This window comes from Lolium rigidum, chromosome 3, assembly GCF_022539505.1.
Source record: "Lolium rigidum isolate FL_2022 chromosome 3, APGP_CSIRO_Lrig_0.1, whole genome shotgun sequence".
Taxonomy (NCBI): Eukaryota; Viridiplantae; Streptophyta; class Magnoliopsida; order Poales; family Poaceae; genus Lolium; species Lolium rigidum.
Genome location: NC_061510.1, coordinates 201,170,117 through 201,189,386, shown reverse-complemented (window position 1 = coordinate 201,189,386; position 19,270 = coordinate 201,170,117). Strand labels below are relative to the sequence as shown.

The following is a 19,270-nucleotide window of genomic DNA, read 5'->3' as shown; positions in this document are numbered from 1 at the left end:
TGTACATAAACTGAAAATTTGGCCAAACCATGTTGTTTTGCCCTCCAAGCGCATTTGCGACACCTACATTGCAGTCGGGCGCAATGTACGAGTGCGACACGTACGTTGTCGTTGAAAAAATAAAACAAACAAAGATAGCGAAGAGAACATGGAGGAGACAAAACGTGTTAGCACATGGGGGTGGTTTGGGTCACTAATCTCAGCCGAGCCGCGTCCACGAAAGAAACAGGCAGGTCCAGCGTAATGGCGCGTCTAGTCTCCGGTTGGTCCCACTGTCATCCACCCACCGTGGCATTATTTCTTACATTATCCACGGAGACGGTGGCCGGCTGTGGCCGCCGACGTGCCGTTACCGCTCGAATCCCGTGCCCACGCAGTCACGCCCCACCACAAGTCCAGTCCCACTGCCAGGTGTGGCCCAGCTCTCACCGCAAAAAGGAAAACTAGACAGACACTCCCACCGTCTCCATCCACCTACCCCACAACGCCAAGCCCACTGACACGACCCGACGCGGAGCGGGCCCCAGCGCGCGCGGGTAGACGATGCGAGCTGGCGAAGGAGCGGTCAAGACGTACTTAAAATGCGACCCGCTTGTCTCACTCTCGAGACCTCCTGCCCCACTTTCCCACCCGGCTGCCCAGATATCGTCCACTTGCCACCGACGCGTGGGGCCCTCTCACAGGTCCGACCCACCAGTCAGTGGTTCACTAACAGCGCGTCAGAGGGTGGCGAGGTGAGGTGGTGGCAGGAGCGGGGCCCACTGCGAGGGTGGGGGCCGAGTGGAGACGACGCACGCGCTTGTTCGCAATTGCTTTCCCCTCCTCTCCCCCCTTCCCTTTCCCCACCGTCTCCTTCACGGACAGAGAGAGAGGGTTCCGTGCTCCTCCACGCATCGAATCGGACCGGATCGGCCCGCCCCGCCGGCGTCTCGGCCTTCCTGGTAAGATCGGGAACCACCACCCCCGCTCGTCGTCCCCCCACCCCCTTTTCGTTCGTCGTCGCGGCGTGTGATCGGACGGCGACCCGTCGCCGGATTCGGGGAGACCAAGAGCTCGGACACGCTGCTAGGGTTTCGTTCTGGTCGCGGGGTCTGGACACGGGATAATTCCAGCGGATGTGGTAGGTAGTAGGAGTCTGGGCCTCAGCGCGAATTCCTTCTCATACTAGTTCTGGAATTTAATTGGGGTTTTCCTTTCTTCTTCGGTTTGCCGCGAATCGGCCTTGGATTTCTGATAATTGCCGCTTCTCTCGCTAGGATGTGCTGCGTATTTTGCTTTGCAGTCTGGGGATTTTGGTTTTCTATAGGTATAGTGTGGCGCGGGCTGAGAGCACAGATTCAGGGGTACCTTGGATCGTGATTCGGGTGGGACTGGGCGTTCCGCGTAGAGTTGAGTTCACTAGGCGGCGGCGGCGGCTACTCTCTGGGGCAGGTTTATGGGCTGTGTTGTGGGTTTATGTTTGGTTTGATCTCAGACTGGGGGCTACTTAATTTGGGACAACTGCTGCTCATTCAGCCTCTACTAACTAAATAAATAGTGGCCCTCTTGCCATAGCCAAGTTCTGATCAGGGATCGCATAAGTCTTATGTGATGGGAGGAGTATCCTAGTGCTGCTTTACTTGTGGCTTGTGGAAATACCTTTACTGCCCGTACCATAGCGGGCTTTGAACTAACTGACTATGTATGGTTAATTTCGTGCAAACATGTTCAAGAAATCGGTCTGATTTTCGGATATTGTTATTTTATCCGAGTGCCACCCCAGTGTTTTTTTTTTCACGACAAATATCGTTTGTTTTCTTTAAAAAATTTGAACAACGCCTTCTTATTTCCTATTTGTTTGACTAGTACTGTGTATGTTTTCATGTGATAATTTTATGGAATCATTTGTCTTCTCCTGTGGTTTCATTTCTTGTCTTCAATGGACAACATGCTTTTGGCCGCCATTCAATTTGTCATTTTGTTGTGCTATTTGGATGGTTAGATTGTTCCAACAGAGTGGTCTTCATTTTAGATGAAGTTGTTTAGTAGCGTTCTGTTAGAGAATTTGTTATGCAATATGTAACTCCTTGGACAACATACTTTGCTCTACTTTTATCTTTTCGGTGCTTGGTGGTTCAGCTCCTCTATGGAATATTGTCGAATGCAAACACAACACCACACACGCTATCGGTTCTTACTTTCGTTGCCTATTTGTCTTTCTAGTAAAATGGTCAATTCTTATTGTGTAGTTAATATAGCCTGTTCCACTTGAAATGAAACAAGGTGCCTGGTAAAGTGGATCTTGTTTTGCATATTTGGATTTTTTTTTTTACTTGGTTTGTAATGTAATTTATCTAGTTTCACTAAACATAGTTGCACCATTTCTTCCTGGATACGGCTATACGACATGTATACTAACTTTTGTCTTTGCATTTTGCTGTTATGATCTGCTTTCTTACGTCAGAGTGAACATGTTCTCTTTTCATCTATAAGTCACTAGAGCTATGATCTATTCAAGTGTTAACTCCGAGTCCTTTTTTTTTGCCCATTTCTAGATATCAGTGCTGTTTCAATGGCTTCTGAAACTGATGAGAAGGCCAAGATGGAGAGTTTGACATCACCTGCAGCCTTTGTAGAGGGTGGGGTTCAGGATGCATGCGATGATGCATGTAGCATTTGCCTTGAGGCTTTCTGTGAGAGTGATCCTTCCGCAGTATGATGCCATTTCTTTAATTACGATATTTTGTTTGCTAGCTGAGGTCAACTTATAACCCTTTCCATATGCTTTCTTCTGTGCTACAGTTGACTGGTTGCAAACATGAGTTCCATCTCCAATGCATTCTTGAATGGTATGGCACTAACTCTATTATTTATCTCACCACTTGCTGTTACCTTGTATTTATGCTGTGCACTGTACCTATTTCCATCTGGAACCATATGCTCACGGATCTAATGGTTATTAGAACTATGAAATCTGCTTGTCTTCTGTTAGATTCATATGGAAATGGAATTGATCTTAAATAACCTTTACTCTTCTCCTTCTTGGTATAAGCTGTTTTATATGAACCACTCATATATCACTTAATTGTTCAAGTAGGTTACCAAATTTTTGCCGTGCATTCAAGATAAGCTAGGCCAACTCTTAATTGTTTTCTCCTTGTACACCTTTCTCTCCTGGGTGCAACTCCGGTAGGATTTGTTTCTGCGTTGTCAATAGTACTTGATGAATTGTTGAGAGGTCTGCTTGTTCCTGAATAGATGTCTGTACTGTTCTCAGTGATATTTATTTCTGTCAGTGGTTTTGTACATTGTAAATCAGTAAATTAAAAAAAATATAGTGTTCAAATATTTTTGCCTACCTATCAACTGATGTAATTTTCACATGGCCAATTTCAGTAGTTACATATACATGCATACCATAACTCCATAAATTTTTGTTTTCATTAGTGGAAGGACTACTCTACCATGGAACCATAACTTTCACACATTTTGTATGTATAATAAATATGAGATGTACATACCCACAATGTTTGCAACACTTCAGTTGATTTTGCGATATGACAAGTGAAAGTTGATACTATGACTTGTGAAATTTCAGTTTTATAGTACTTTATTGGAAGTTACAACAGAAATTTCCAGAAACTATTACTCGATTAGGAAACTATTGTGAAAAGTCCCACAGGGTATTCTAGAGTTCAATTGAATTGAACGTGTGTAGAATTGTTTTGCCATCGCCATTGTTTTATCCATGTGTCTTGCGTTCAAAATATTTGTACGTTAATGATTGGTGGGAGTTTTGTGTAGGTGTCAAAGAAGTTCTCAGTGCCCTATGTGCTGGCAGCCTATCAGTATGAAGGATCCTACCAGGCAAGTTCTGGCAAGATATATGGATATTCCTTGAATATTCAAATACCAAATATGTTTTCTGAACATGTAGAATTTTACTAACTCCTGCCTTCCAAATATCTCAGTCAGGAGCTGCTAGAGATAGTAGAACGGGAGAGGAATGTAAGAACCAATCAAACTCGAAATACCACCATATTTCATCATCCTGCGCTTAGCGATTTCGAGGTGCAGCATGTATGTGTTATGTAACTAAGTTTATGTGACATATTACGTATGCTTTAACCAGTGAAGTATTTTTCATATGTTATCCTGATTCACAAGATGATCGTGTGCAGTTACCTGTTGCTGGTAATGATGCTGAACTTGAAGAGCGTATACTGCAGCATCTAGCTGCTGCTGCGGCGATGGGAAGGTCACACCACCTTGGCAGAAGGGAGGGGCAGAGGGGCCGATCTGGCTCTCATGGTCGTCCACAGTTCTTGGTTTTCTCTGCACATCCAAACACGCCTTCTGCTGGCTCAGTTTCATCATCGTCCGCTCAAGGGGAAGGTGGTAACGACTTAAGGATTCTTGTCCCCAGAGCTGGTGACTTATCACCACGTGCTAATTCTATTGAAGAGGCGGGCAACCAAAGTCCTGGGGTACTTACCTACGATGCTGAACAAGACGCTGTTGTTTCGTCTGGAAATAGTACTCCTGTGTCCAGTCCTAGGTTTTTCAACAGGTAAACTAACCTTCTCTACAGTTGCTCATGTTGACTTTTTATGATCAAACTATCTGATGGTTCTGGTGTTATCAGGAGACATTCCACTGGACAGTCAACTCCAGTAAGTACTGACAGGGCTGGGCCATCAGATATTCAGTCTTTCTCTGACTCTCTGAAGTCCCGCTTAAATGCAGTCTCCACAAAGTATGTAAATTTATCTTAACAAAATCCTTTGTTCTAATAAATATTTATCTTATATCTCTTTCTTTTGTGAAATTCAGGTACAAAGAATCTATTACAAAAAGTACCCGAGGGTGGAAGGAGAGACTTTTTTCACGTAACTCATCTGTGTCAGATCTTGGTTCTGAAGTGAGACGAGAAGTTAATAATGGAATTGCATCTGTATCAAGGATGATGGAGCGCTTGGAAACTAGAGGAAGTGGTAGAACAGGCGATAGCCCAACGGCATCTACTTCTGAAATTTGTCCCACTACAGAACCAAGCAATGAGAGGGTTACAGAAAGTAACTCAAATAATACTACCAGTAGTAGCACTAGCAACACTTCCGCCCCCTGTGTGACAGCATCTGGTTCAAATTAGTGCCTCCTACTGTTTCTGAAGAAGGCCTGCATGTGCCCATTCATCATATTCAAAGGTATTACGTCTTTCTACAGAACACATGTCTGGTATGAACTTGTGATCTCTGTTGTTTTACATGTGAATTGGATTGACTACATTACTTAAGTAGTCCTAGATACTAGGTTATTTCTCCGACAGAAGTGTACTGATAACAACAATGTTTTCAACCATGGCTGCGTTGCCTACTAAAGTACTAATGCCGGAGTTTAGTGATTGCCTTGGTTGTCGGCTTGTCGCTGGTTAAAACTGAATACACAAATAGCCATTTTGCATACTGCAAAAAGCAGATAGTATGTGTTGGCTGACGTAATAATTATGAGTAATCCGGGGTTGACTTGAATTTTTTTTTCATCTTCTTTAGATGAACTACTTACTTGCGTGGAGTTTTAGTGCCCAACTAACAAATGGAACGATTGGCATTCAGGTATGGGCAGGTGGCTGAGTAAAGACTCCAACGACATGATGGTGCCATCTCCTCAACTGTTGCATAAATCACCTCCAGAAATCCTGAATGATAATTTGATGTATTGGTTTGATAAAAGGGCGGTTGGCCTGAGGTATTGCCTAGGCAGTTGATTTGTCTCCTGTTTCGTCTCTGTAATTAAAATTCCTGAGACTTTTGTTTACTGGTATAAATAATGGATCTGGTAATTTCATAGCATGCATAAGTGTGACAAATATGACTGGAACAGCCAAGAGTATTATCATGCTGTTGAACGGTTATCATCTACAAAGATGTTCTATGTTTATTACTAAACTGTTTTGGTAAACAAAATTCTGCATGTTGCATATATACTGATGCAATGCAAGTGAGGCACATCAAGTTTTGGTATGTTCCATGAAACACAGATTGATTGGCTTTGTGGCTGGACATTCTGAGGTGGTCAAAATATTGACAGTATACTACCTCTGTCCAAAAATAGGTGTCTTAGTTTTGTCTAGATAGATGTATCTAGACACTTTAATTATGTCTAGATACATCTGAATCTAGAAAAATTTGAGACCTATTTTTATTTTAGACGGAGAGAGTATTTGAGATGTAAAAAACCCGTATCCACACTAAATTATTGTAGCTAGGTGGGTTTTTTCCGCTAACAAACACTAACTCTTTCATGGCAGAATGAGGTAGGATATTGGCTTGTTTGTAGAGGGTATCTATGAATTACTTGCAGCCACTAGGTTCAGACCAATAGTCCAGTCCCATCCCCATCATCCTGTCACCAACCCCGATACCAATTTCCCTCTCACTGCCACATCGTCGTCACCTGCCTCTCCTCAGTCCTCATCGCTGCCACAAGTTGTCCTCTCTTCCATGATATCAACATCGTCGTCACCTGCCTCTCCTCAGTCCTCATCGCTGCCACAAGTTGTCCTCTCTTCCATGATATAAGACATCTCCACCTACGTCCCCCAAACGCGGTGTGTTCGTCCCCCAAACGCGGTGTGTTCGTCGCTCCCTAGCCGCGTCCCTCAAACACCGTCTTCAAACAAAAAATTAAATAGTTTACATTTAAAAGAGATTGTTCCCGCCGAAGTTGTCGTGATCAGAGTTGCCGCAATCAAACGCGGTGTGTTCGTCGCTCCCTAGCCGCGTCCCTCAAACACCGTCTTCAAACAAAAAATTAAATAGTTTACATTTAAAAGAGATTGTTCCCGCCGAAGTTGTCGTGATCAGAGTTGCCGCAATCAAAGTACTGGGTACGTGATCATACTGAAGACCGGTGGTGCAACCTAATAAGACGTAAATTAGAAGAAGGGGTTGGGTGACGCCGATGACGCATCCTGAGTCGACGTAGGCCCGTCGATCACGAGGCTCGTGAACTGCCCAGTTTGCCTGCTTCGTCGTTGACACCGATGCCGCTGACGCAGGTGTACTAGCAGACGCTATCGCAGACACGTCTGCTGGTGCCGGCTCTTGCTCCTGGGGTGGGGTTGCTGCTGCCTAGGCCGCCACCATTTTGGCTTCGATATCGTCGAGGATATCGCCTTTGTAGAAGTTGTGCGCCGCCCGCATCTGGGGAGACATTCCAGCTGTCGACGCTGTCAGCAGGGACATGTCCTCCTTGCATTTCTTGAGCTCCATCTTCTCCTCTTGCCTCTTGAGCAGCGCCACCCACCTTTCGTCGTTCTTCTTGTCGCGGAAGAGCAGGGTCGAGGAAACCTCGGCGAGGCACTGCGTGATCAACGCCTGCGTCTTCTTGGTCGACGCAGCGTCGTCCAAGACGGCCTTGGCAGCCTTGTTGCCGATAGGGCGCCAAATGTTGCAAGCGGCGCATCCAGATCAATGGCATCTTTCCCCTTCGACAACGAATGATGTGTCAACCGCTATTCTCGTTCGTTTGAGCTTGCTATGACAATGCATTAGCGCGAATGACTTATGCCCTTCGGAGTGCTTCCGGTACATCGTCATGGCCTTGTCGAACTAACCAAAGGAAGCACAATTAGATCGTCGAACAAAAACTAGGCGCTAAAAATTATCGTAGAAAGAGGTCGCTGATGTCGCTGTCGCCTCTGGTCTCGGCCTCGTTATGGTACACATGGAACATATTCACCGACGCCTGGATGATGGCCCATCGCGTCGACATTGCCTTTTGGCTCCTCTTCATTGTCACTTTGCGACAATCGATGTTGACCAGCTTGCGCTCATCGAACTCCACCTTGGTCCTCACCCAATATTTCCCATACTTTTGGTTGGCGCCGATGATGGAGTCATGACTCACCGTCGACCACGACTCGCAGAGACATTCATCCTACAGAACCGTCCACTTGGGGCCTCGTGTGCCCGAGGCCTTCTTCTTCATCCTCTTCTTCCTCACGCCGGCCGCGTCAACCTCCATGAGATCATCTGCATCCTTCGCGGTACCCGCGTCCTCGTCGTCCTCTTCGTTGCCGCCCTCTTCGTCCTCGTCCTCATCATCCTCCACCCCCTCCTCGCCCTCCCTTCCCCCTCCTCCTCCTTCTCCTCACCACCGGCGCCCACGAATTCGAGCGGGCCCCTACGGCTATTGAACGGGGTGCCGCCCGCACTGGGGCGCTTGGTCGTACGCCGGGGAGTAGAACACGAAGTTGGGGTTGAAGCCGCCATGCGGTAGCGTATCCTCGTACCGCGGTGACAAGTTTGGTGTCACGCACCCGGGAGTGGCATAGAGGCCGTCGTTGTAGAACCCGGATGTCGACGGGGACAACACTCCCGGAATGTACGCTGGCGCCGACGTACTCCATAGGCTCGCGTTGCTGGGCGCGATACACGCGGCCAGCGCGTGCTGGTGCGCGCGCGCCGCCACCGTCTTCTTATCCAACTGCGCCGCCCTCCGTCCCTTCCGCTCCGCCGTCGACAGCTTGCGGCGCAGGTAGTTTTGCTGCTACTGATCCTCGGTCCAGCCTTCCGGCTTCTTTTTCGCAGCCGGCGCCTTCTGCGGCTTCGTGAAGGGCGCCTTCGGCCCTTTCGTCTCATTGCCCGGCGGCTTGGTGGCCACTTTCTTGGCCATTTTTTGGGGCCTGTCGGCGGCGCCATGGATGGGGAGAGGGTAGCGGTGACGGGATGGGAGGGAGAAATGAATCGGCAGGATAGGCGGTGAAATTTGTTGGGAGGGCAGAAATGCGTGGCGGGAGAGGCATGATGTGGCGGGAGAGGCGCGATTTGGCGGGAGAGGGGGGCGAATTTTTATGTGCCGCTGACGCGTCGGGCTCGCCACTCCCCGCCTCGCTTTTCGTTGTGGTCGGCGCGCCGAAACGTCTCCTGCTCCGGGGGCCGGACACCTTATCGGGCCACGCTGGACGGAAGGAAGATTTGGAACACGCGGCTAGGAATAAAATTTTGTCCGACGCACCCCAAATCTCTTTGGGGGACATTTTGGGGGGGACGCTACTGGAGATGGTCTAATTGCTGTTGCCACCACTCGTTGTTGGTGCCACCCTTGTCCGCACTTCCACCTTGATCCCTTCCAACGGATTGTCTTCTCTCTTTACCCCGTTGTTGATGACTTCAGCGAGATAGTTTAATTGTAGCAGTCCTCGGGTCATCGGTGGCTCTACCTGTTTTAACAAGCGAGGTAGCCATAGCAGAGGAGGAAGATGGGGAGGTAGACCGAACACAAATGAAGAAGAAATGAAATGGCTAAATGCAAGGTGGACGCCACTCGAGCCTTCAAAAACAACTCACTAATCCTCGCAGAGAAGAGCTCAGTACAAAGGCCTACAGAAGCAACAGTTTGTATACCTGCTAATGAACACTGCACGAATAAATATGTGAGATGCAACTACCTGGTGAGAGCATCCCCACTCGTCTCCTCGACGAGGCCCCCGAGCGACGATTTTTCCATCCGGACGGCGTAATTCGGCCCAGTCGGCCCCCGGTTCCTCGATTTCGTCCGGATTTGGGCCTAAATTCATCCGGTGAGCCCACGCCACCCCCGGTCCCCCGAGGCGCGCTCGGGGACTCCGGACGAAAGAATTTGGCGCGAAAGGGGCTTGTGGACCCTCGTAGTCGGCGACTGGACCGCCAAATCCTGTCGATTTCCCTCCAATTTGCTTGCATATCCCCATTCTCTCCCGCCGAATTTGTGTAGCCGTCTCCATTCCCCTCCTCCTCTTTCTCGTCCACCACCATGCCGCCGAAGCCGAGGAAGTCGCGGCCGAAGAAGGGGCGGCCGCCGGGTGTGTCCAACGCACAGTGGGCGGCGGACGAGCTCCTGCGACAGATCGAAACAAGCGCCAGGGCGGAGAGGGAGAAGAAACTCAACGCGAAGAGGGCGGCGTTGGCGGCGGAGGACGAACAAGCGAGGAAGTCTCCATGGCCATGAGCATGGGCCATCCTCGCGGCGGCGGCGGCGCCGCCATGTTCCCCGGCCAGTGGCCGATCCAAGGTACAACCACTTCCCCATCGGCTTTCTCCCCTTCGAGCTTCTCGCCGTCGTCGCCTACCATGTTCCAAGAGGCGACCTACGGCCAAACATCCAGGTTCACGCCGTCGCCGCCCGATCTCGCCGGCGGCAACCTGAACGAGGAGGGCTTCTCGCCGGCCTTGCGACGAGGGCCGCTCCCGTTCGGTGCGACGGCGGCGCCGAACGACGAGGTGATGAACGAGATGATCAACTCCGGCTCCATGGCCGCCGCTGTGAGCCCGGGGTTCTTCACGCAAGAGGAGGCGAGGGCGACGGCGACTGTGGCGGAGCGCAACGGGTACGTGGAGGATGTGGCGGACGGAAGCCAAGCCATCGAAGAAGAAGAAGAGGAAGAACCAACTCAAGGCGGGGTCGCCGACGCCAACCTGCCGAAGGCAAAGAAGAAGAGGAAGAAGGACTCGCCGCCGACCGAACCGCGCATCAAATGGACGCCAAGGGAGGAGGAGTGCCTCGCCGAAGCTTGGATGACCGTGTCCATGAACGGCATAACCGGGGCGAATCAGAACTACGAGACGTACTGGCTTCGAGTGAAGCAGGCGTTCGACGAGCGCAAGCTCGTCGATCCCTACTTCAACAAGACGATCATGAACCGGGGAGACAAGGCCATGGCGACGCACTGGGGGATCATAAAGACGGCGTGCAGCAAATGACACGGCATACAGGAGGAGCTCAAAAAACTGTCGGTGTGCGGCGAAGACTTCGAAGCCAAGGTATGCATACGCCGTGGCTCCTCCGTCGAGCATACGCCGTGGCTCCTCCGTCGACCCTGCATGCACTGATCACCGTGAGCTGACCCGTCTCGCCGTCCTCTTTTTCCCCAGGTCCGCCGTGCTTTCTACATGTACCACGACGACACCGGCTTGACGTTCAAGTTTCTCAACGTCTTCTCCCGCATCGAGAAGTGGACGGAAACCCGCACGAGCCTCTCGAAGAGCAAAACCGAACAGTACAACCCCGACTAAAGAAGCTGAGAAAACCAAAGCACAAGCTGGCGATGAAGGTCGTTCTTCTCCGATCAAGGAGAAGTAGAAAACTTGTTCCTGCGGGAAAAAACAATGCATTGTTTTGGCCCCATCGCGGGTTTGTAATATAACTTAAATATTTTCAAGTAGCTAGGACGAAACAATTGCATGGGCGGGAAAACTTATCCTGCTATCCGTTTAATATTATATGCATGTTTCGTTTATTTGAAAGCAAGTGCTAGTTTATAAGTTTTCCGGTTTGCTTATTTGACCTTCCACGAGCCGGAATACCTTTAGCCGGAGAAAACTCACCGACAGCGATGAAGCCCAATGGCGATCCGTCAATAACCGCGGAAACAAGCCCCCAGGCAAGGTGCCGGAAGTCGCTACCAGGAATCCATAAGTTCGCAACAAAAAAATCATCCACCAGAAAGCTTAAGCTTACGTCTTAAAGGACGATTTTGAAAATCACAACTTTCATGCACGCCTAGGCGGAAACATCCAGCTCTGCGGTTTTAGTCGGAAAACATACACGATACAAAAATGAACAACTAAAGGAGGTAAAAGACTCAAAGAGTGAACCATATGTTTTATTCAATTGATCATGTATCATAACTATTACAAAGTATGTAATGCGAAAATTGCTAAGTGTGGAAAGGACGTAGCTGGGCTATATTCCAGGGACGGTCTGTTTCATCGTATATGTCATCCGGATCCTCCCATTTGCGTTTCCGGTACCAATTGGCGGGTCTATCCTTTAACTCACGGAAATCAACGAGGTAATAAGATCCGTTGTGCAGCACTTTGCTGATGATGAAAGGTCCTTCCCATGGAGATTGCAACTTATGTTCTTTCATCTGTCGAAGGCGGAGGACCAACTCACCTTCCTTAAACGAGCGATTCTAAACTCGATGACTATGATAGCGTTAGAGCTTCTGCTGGTAAATGGTGAAACGTTGGTCAGCTAAATTCCGAGCCTCTTCGATCAGGTCCATAGATAGCTGTCGAGCCTCATCGGCAGCTTCGTCATTATAGGCGGAAACTCGCAGGGAATCATGGATGATGTCGGAGGGGAGCACAGCTTCAGATCCGTATACTAGGTAGAAAGGTGTAAATCCAGTTGACCTGTTAGGGGTAGTTTGTAAACTCCACAGAACATAATCCAACTCCCCAGCCTAAGCTCTGGCTACACGTCGCAGCGGTTCTTCAAGGCGAGGTTTGACTCCGGCAAGTATGAAGCCATTGGCTCGTTCGACCTGACCATTGGATTGTGGATGAGCCACGGATGCAAGGTCAAGGCGGATCCCTACGTCATTGCAATAATCCTTTAGTTCTCTCTGTGCAAAGTTCATGCCATTGTCTGTGATTATGCTGTGTGGGATGCCGAATCTCGTTACGAGGCTGCAAACAAATTTTAGTGTTGTAGCGCCATCGGCTTTTCTCACTGGCTTTGCCTCGATCCACTTACTGAACTTGTCAATAGCGACCAAGAGGTACTCAAAACCGCCAGGAGATGATTTCTTTAATTTTATGACCATATCAAGCCCCCATACCGCGAACAGCCAAGTGATAGGCATGGTCTTCAGCTCCTGAGCCAGAGCGTTTGGTTGAGTAGCATAGTAATGGCAACCTCGGCAGGTTTTCACTATCTTCTCAGCATCTTCTTTAGCTGTTAACCAGTAAAAACCTTGCCGGAAAGCTTTTGCAACGAGGGACCTAGGAGCGGCGTGATGCCCGCAATCCCATGCATGGATCTCTCCGAGGATTTCAATACCATCTTGATTTGAGACGCATTTCAGAAATACCGCGTTTGCGCTTCGTTTATAGAGCTATCCATCAACTATTGTGTAGGATCTTGCTCGTCTGATGACCTCGTGCGAGGACTTCATCCTCCGGCAACTTCTGGTCGATGAGGTAGTCCAGGAAAGGTCGGGTCCAAGCTGGAGTGATTACCATCACCTCCTTAGCCGGAGACACCGCCACATATGGGTTTTCCGGGTTAGCGCCCTTTACTGAAGGTGTCCGTAGGTGCTCAAGGAAAATTCCAGGCGAAATGAGTTTCCTGCCGGATCCGAGCTTGGACAACATATCTGCCACTGTGTTGTCATCTCTCCTGACGTACTTGACTTCATATCCGAGGAAGCACTTGGCGATCTCGTCAACTTCGTCTCTGTAAGCCGCCATAACGGAGTTTCTGGCGTTCCAGGTTCCGGCTACTTGTTGTGCCACCAGGTCGGAATCTCCGCAACATATGATGTGCTTGATCCGAATCTCCTTAGTGATGCGCAGACCGTGTAGTAGAGCCTCGTATTCCGCCATATTGTTTGTAGCTTCAAAGTGAATCTACAGAACGTACTGCAATTCTTCTCCGGTAGGTGACTTCATGGTAACTCCAGCCCCCGAGCCTTGATGTTGCTTGGATCCGTCAAAATGCATGACCCATGCTTCAGGTTCTGGCACAGGTGTGCCCTCCGGTGCTTCAGTCCAATCAACGAAGAAATCCGCCAATACTTGGGACTTGATCGAGGATCTAGCTTTGTAGTTGATGTCGAAGGCAAAAAGTTCTATGCCCCACTTTGCTACGCGCACTGTTGCGTCGGAGTTGTTGATGATGGTTGACAATGGAGCCTTGCTCACAACTGTCATAGGATGCTCCTGGAAGTAGTGCCTCAGCTTCCGCTACCTAGGAATACACCATAGGCTAGCTTCTGAAAGTGAGGATATGTTTGCTTGGATTCCATCAGTACCTCGCTAATGTAATAGACTGGCCTTTGGACTCCGTACCCATGACCTTCTTCCTGTCGCTCCACCACGATTACGAGACTGATGACCCTATTGGAGGCTGCCATGTAGAGGAGCATAGGCTCTGACTCACCCGGAGCTGCCAAGATAGGTGGGGAGGAGAGTATGTACTTCAACCCCTGAAGTGCTGCGTCTGCTGCGTCATCCCAGACAAATTTGTCTGTTTTCTTCAGCAGTTTATATAAAGGTAGTGCCTTCTCGCCAAGACGGCTAACAAATCTACTGATTAATGCGACACAACCAGTTAACCGTTGCACATCTTTGAGAAAAGTTGGCCGCTTGATGTTCAGGATAGCCTTGATTTTATCTGGGTTAACTTCAATTCCTCTATGAGAGACTATGAAGCCAAGGAGTTTTCCGGCTGGCACGCCAAAGACGCACTTCAGCGGATTCAACATCATCTTGTACTGTCGGAGATTTTCAGAGGTTTCTGTGAGGTCGCTGATCAAGTCGGATCCTTTCCAGGTCATGACCGCGATGTCGTCGACGTAGGCGTGCACATTCCGGCCAATTTGGTCCTTCAGGCACCGCTGCATCGTACGTTGGTAAGTGGCACCTGCATTTTTCAAACCAAAGGGCATGGTAACATAACAGTAAGTGCCAAAAGGTGTGATGAACGAGGTCGTCTTTTGGTCGGACTTCTTCATACGGATCTGATGATACCCGGAATATGCGTCAAGAAAACATAGAAGTTCCGCCCCTGCCGTCGAATCAATGACTTGGTCAATGCACGGCAAGGGGGACGGATCCTTCAGACAATGCTTATTCAAGCCAGAGTAATCGATGCACATTCTTAGTATTTCATAATTCTATTTGGGTACAAGGACAGGGTTTGCAACCCAATCAGTATGGATAACTTCTACTACAAAACCCGCCTCTAGTAACTTTGCTAATTCCATCCCTATGGCGCAACGCTTCTTGTCTCCAAAGCGTCGCATAGCTTGCTTCACCGGTGTTGCACCCGGATTTATGTTGAGGTAGTGCTCGACGAGTTCCCTTGGTACTCCGGACATGTCAGAAGGTTGCCATGCGAAGATATCCATGTTAGCTCGGAGGAACTCGACGAGCGCGCCTTCCTATTTGGGGTCCAGGCCAGCTCCGACAGACATTTGTTTGGAACTGTCGCCTACTATGAGGTCGACCTTCTTGGTGTCTATCGCGGCCTTGAACGAGTTTTTCTGTTCGGAGATCTGCTTCTTGGTGGTTTGCATATCACTTGGATCCACCGCGGCCCTGTAGCCTTGCATCTCCTCTCCAGATATCACGGATTCTGCAAAGGTGGCTTCGCCATCCTCGCAGTCTCGAGCTTTCTTGTAGTCTCCGGATACGGTGATCATACCATTAGGACCCGGAATCTTGAGCTTATTGTAGATGTAGCATGCCCTTGCATGGAATTGGTGGTAGGTGGGCCTGTCGACGATGACGTGGTAGGAGCTCTTGAAGGGCACAACTTCAAACGTGATCATCTCGTCGCGGAAATTGTTGACATCGCCGAAGGCCACGGGAAGTTTGATGCTGCCCAGGGAGTTTGCCTTTTTACCGCAACCACACCATGAAACTCAGTGGTGCTGTGCTTAAGCTGCTCCTTGGTAAGGTTCATCCTCTCCAGAGTCTCCAGGTAAATGATGTTCAGGCTAGCTCCGCCATCCATAAGGCACTTGGCCCAACCAGGGCGTAGCACTCTTTTGGGATGATGGTCGGGTGATCCTCCCTGTCGAAAGTGCAGGGTTTTTTCGACCACTTGATGTACTGCAGCACAGCCGGAACTGTGGCGTTCAGGATCCGGAGGGCCGATTTCTTGGCCCGGACCGTTGTTCCGAGGAAGGTGTGGTATGCACCAACACTCTTTTTGACGAAGGGGTTAGATTTGTTAGCTGCGGAAGCCTCTTTGGGATCCGGCGAAGCGTCATCCTCATCCATTGCCTCGGAACTATCCTCAAACTTTTCCTTGTTCTTGCCCTTGCCTCCTTTGCCGCGAGGGCGGTGCTTCCGGGCGCGCTTGTATCCTGCTTCCGGATCAGCTTTGAGATCATTGACCCACTTGCAGTTGCGATTTGTGTGGGAGGACTTGAGTAGCCAGATCAATATGTGCTAAGCATGGCATATCCCTGTACTCTTCGTAGGTCTGGGGAGCGCGGGTTCCAGCAACGGTGACCTCGTCAGTGCACTGCTGGCCCCTGCCGGCTCCGCCACAACGGCCACGGCCTCTTCCGCCTCCTTGACCTCCGCATTGGAACGTCATGGCGACCATGTCGGATCCGCCGCTCTTCTGGTCGTCGGAGGGGTTCTTCCGCTTGTTGTTGCTGCTGCCGCCATTATCACGGTTCTTCTTTTGCTGGTGCAGGGGTATGGCTGTGGCTGTAAGTTCTCCACCTGCATCGTCATCAGCGGCGGTGTGAGTACTTGCAATGCCGATCATGTCATCCAAAGTCAGATTGTTCTCGTTGATTAGGCAAGTAAGCTTGTGCCGGACTAGTCCTCCCCTCTGCAAGCCAACTATGAAGGCATGCATAGCTGTGCGGTTATCCATGTTCTCGCACTCGTTTCTGGTTGCTAACCACCAGGTGAGAAAATTCCGTGAGGTTTCACCCTTTTTCTGGATACATGCCTGCAGGTCGCTTGTTGTGGCAGGTCTCTTGTAGGTGCCCCTGAAATGTTTCTCGAAGGCGATCTTCAGGTCGAACCAACAAAAGATGGAGTTTTCCGGGAGGTCACTGAGCCAGGTACAAGCTGGACTAATAAGGTATAGCTGAAGCATGCGGCAGGCTATTTTCTGGTTCCCTCCGGCGAAGCTGACTGCATTGAAGTAGTCCTCGATCCAGGTATCGGGCCTTTCACTGCCATCATAGTGCTTCATATTTCCTGGTAGCTTAAGGTTCAACCCTTTTGGCGTTGGCTCCTCTCGGATCATCCTGCTGAAGCATTTTGGGCCAATGTATTCAGACCTATATTCGTTGAGGCGTTCCCGTGCGTCGCGCTGGCCATTGCGGGGGGATTTTGAACGGGAGCGAGATCTCCGGCCTCCGCCTCCACCTCCTCCACTAGGTGGTGGGGAGGGAGATCTGCGAGGGGCCGGTGAGACCTTTTTCTTCCGCCCTCAGATTCTTCGCGCCCTTCCTGCAGCTGACTCCGGCTTTGGTGGCCACCTTCAGCGTGATGGCGGTCGCCTCCCTCATTCCGGCTTCCGCGGGGCTCAGGCTCACGTTCTTCGTTCCGGCTCCTACGAGGCTCCGGCGTGCGCTCCGTGTTCTGATTCCTCTGAGGTACCACGTTGTCGCGGATATTAATTCCACCAGGCCCATGAGGTCTGGTGTTTCTGGCTGGACTACAGCAGCGAGGTGGCAGAGGAGGACGCGGGTTCCGCGGTGGAGGTGACGGGTTCCGATACTTTTTCCCTTCCAGTGTACATCATGATGTTTCCTTCCTTAGGTGTCCTTCTGCGCGGTGGATACACATAGTTCCTGGTTGGATTCCAACCTGCGCGAAGTGTCTGCCTTACTCTGTTGCTTCATTGCTGAAGCTACGAGTGTGCGAAGGTGGTTGATGTCGATTTCCTCATCTTTTTTGGCCAGAAGCTCCGCAACCTTCTTCATATTATCCTTTGGATTTGTGAGCGGCTGCAGCTCGGTGGCGGACGCAAAATTGATCTTGCGGGGGCCAATGGCTTCCCGACGGATCCTATCTGCTTATTTGCCAGCATCTTCTATGATGGTTTCCCACCTTCATCGGAGTGCTTTGGCCTCTTCCAAGTATTCTACGACTTCACACTCTCTTTTGAGGAAATTCTCCACCACTTCTTCTGCCTCTTGCCTTTCCTTCAGCATTGCCATTGCGGTGGCAAATACTTTGGCGGTAGCCAGCATTTCCTTCCTTTTAGCTTCTAGAGCTTCCGGATCTGCGGCATCGTCCGGAGTTATTGGTTTGTTGAGGATTTCCGAGTGCGTGATAGCACCCCGGCCTGCCTGTTCGACGAGCTCTTCTGCGGACATATTTTCCCCGTGTTCGAGGATACGTCCTTCTCCGGGATCCGACACAATGCGATAGTGCGGCCCCGAAGGCGGAGTCTCCGAATTGGACGGGCCTGGAAGTCCGGCATCGGTCGGAGTCTCTTCTTTGTCAGTTCCTTGCTCCAGCCCAGTTATGGTCGCAAGGACCTCCTTTGGCGGGGCGGATTCTGCCTCAGCTTTCTCCTCAGCTTCCAACTCCTTCGTAAGGCAATTGTACTCTTCTGTGTCCATAGAGGAAGCATCGTCGGAAGTTGGGCTCAAGTTTCCCAGGATTGATTCTTCTTTTTCTCCGGACTCGTCTTGCTGGTTCGAATGTTGTTCTCTTCGGCAACCTCTTGCTGATCCGGAGTGTCATTGTTTTCGGCAGCCTCGACCTGCATGGGTCCAACTCCATCCTGAAGAGGGGCGGTTCCTTCGGTATGTGCGAGCAAGTGCACGAAGTGGCATGTTTGCTTCTCTAACACCTGGGAGACCCAGGTGGATCTGCATTGGTCTTCCACCGTAATTTCCTGCTCAAGGGCGGATTGGTTGGGTTTTGAAATTTCCAGATCTAAGGCAGAATCTTTCTTAGGAAGTTTCTGCATCTTAGATCGGATCTTCGCGACTGCGTCCTGCTCAGCGGCGGTCGTGTCAGCGTGACTTACCAGGGCGTTTCCATCGGAATCGACGGTCTCGCCGATGAAGATGTGAATGTCGCCGATTAGGACGATGGAAAGCTTGATGGGGTCGGTTTTATCTGGAATCAAGCACTCGTCCTGAGGGACGATCGGAAAATCCCCGGCGTAAAGGACACGCCCCACAACGATGGATTCGTCGTAGCTTCCCTTGGCGGAACCCTCCAGGTTCCGGCCTCCAGACACCACTGGCCCCACGGTGGGCACCAACTATCGTTGCCTATTAGACGGTACTCCAGAGGAGGGATCCTCATGGAGGGAAGAAGAAGTAGGGGCCATCGGGCGGAGAGTCCTCGGGATGGATGTACACAATTTACCCAGCTTCGGAACACCTGCACGATGACAGGGCTTGCTGCTGCTTGTCTGGAATTATCTGGGCGCTTTTGTGTTGTTACAATGAGTTGTGGTTGTGCCTCTAGGGCTCCCGGGATCCGGCTTATAAAGGCGCTCGGATCTAGGGTTTACACGGAGAGTCCTAGCTGAAATGCAAGGTGCCTAACTACGGAATATTACATTGCCGTGCACGTCAAGGATCCACCTTTCCTTATACACCGTATTGGATCTGGATACTTCATGGGCCTTCACGGATCCGACTACCTGCATAGGTCGGTTGAGATCCGGCTCTCGTCTCCGGGATGGACATCATCCATCTTCTATCAATAGCATCTAGGCCGCCCGATGGGCCGCATGCCACCATCACCATTTGTGGGCCACCCGGCTTGCCGGATCTACACCACGTCGTTGATATACC

General features: G+C 50.1%; 1 protein-coding gene across 4 annotated transcripts; it reads left to right on the top strand.

Moving 5' to 3' along the window:
* The first annotated feature begins 787 nt into the window (after window positions 1-787).
* On the top strand, window positions 788-5,831 carry LOC124702897 (E3 ubiquitin-protein ligase RHF2A-like). 4 transcript variants are annotated; one of them, XM_047235072.1, is made up of 9 exons: window positions 788-941; window positions 2,535-2,692; window positions 2,782-2,828; window positions 3,784-3,850; window positions 3,955-4,059; window positions 4,161-4,549; window positions 4,625-4,735; window positions 4,813-5,186; window positions 5,595-5,831. In XM_047235072.1, exons 2-8 carry the CDS (start codon window positions 2,552-2,554, stop codon window positions 5,129-5,131), a joined length of 1,179 nt encoding a protein of 392 aa, XP_047091028.1. In that variant the 5' UTR covers window positions 788-941; window positions 2,535-2,551; the 3' UTR covers window positions 5,132-5,186; window positions 5,595-5,831. The 4 variants fall into 4 exon arrangements, with proteins under 4 accessions (XP_047091028.1, XP_047091030.1, XP_047091027.1 ...); XM_047235074.1 differs by having other exon boundaries at window positions 814-941; window positions 3,784-3,846; window positions 3,951-4,050; XM_047235071.1 differs by having other exon boundaries at window positions 814-941; window positions 3,784-3,846; window positions 3,951-4,059.
* The last annotated feature ends 13,439 nt before the right edge of the window (window positions 5,832-19,270 follow it).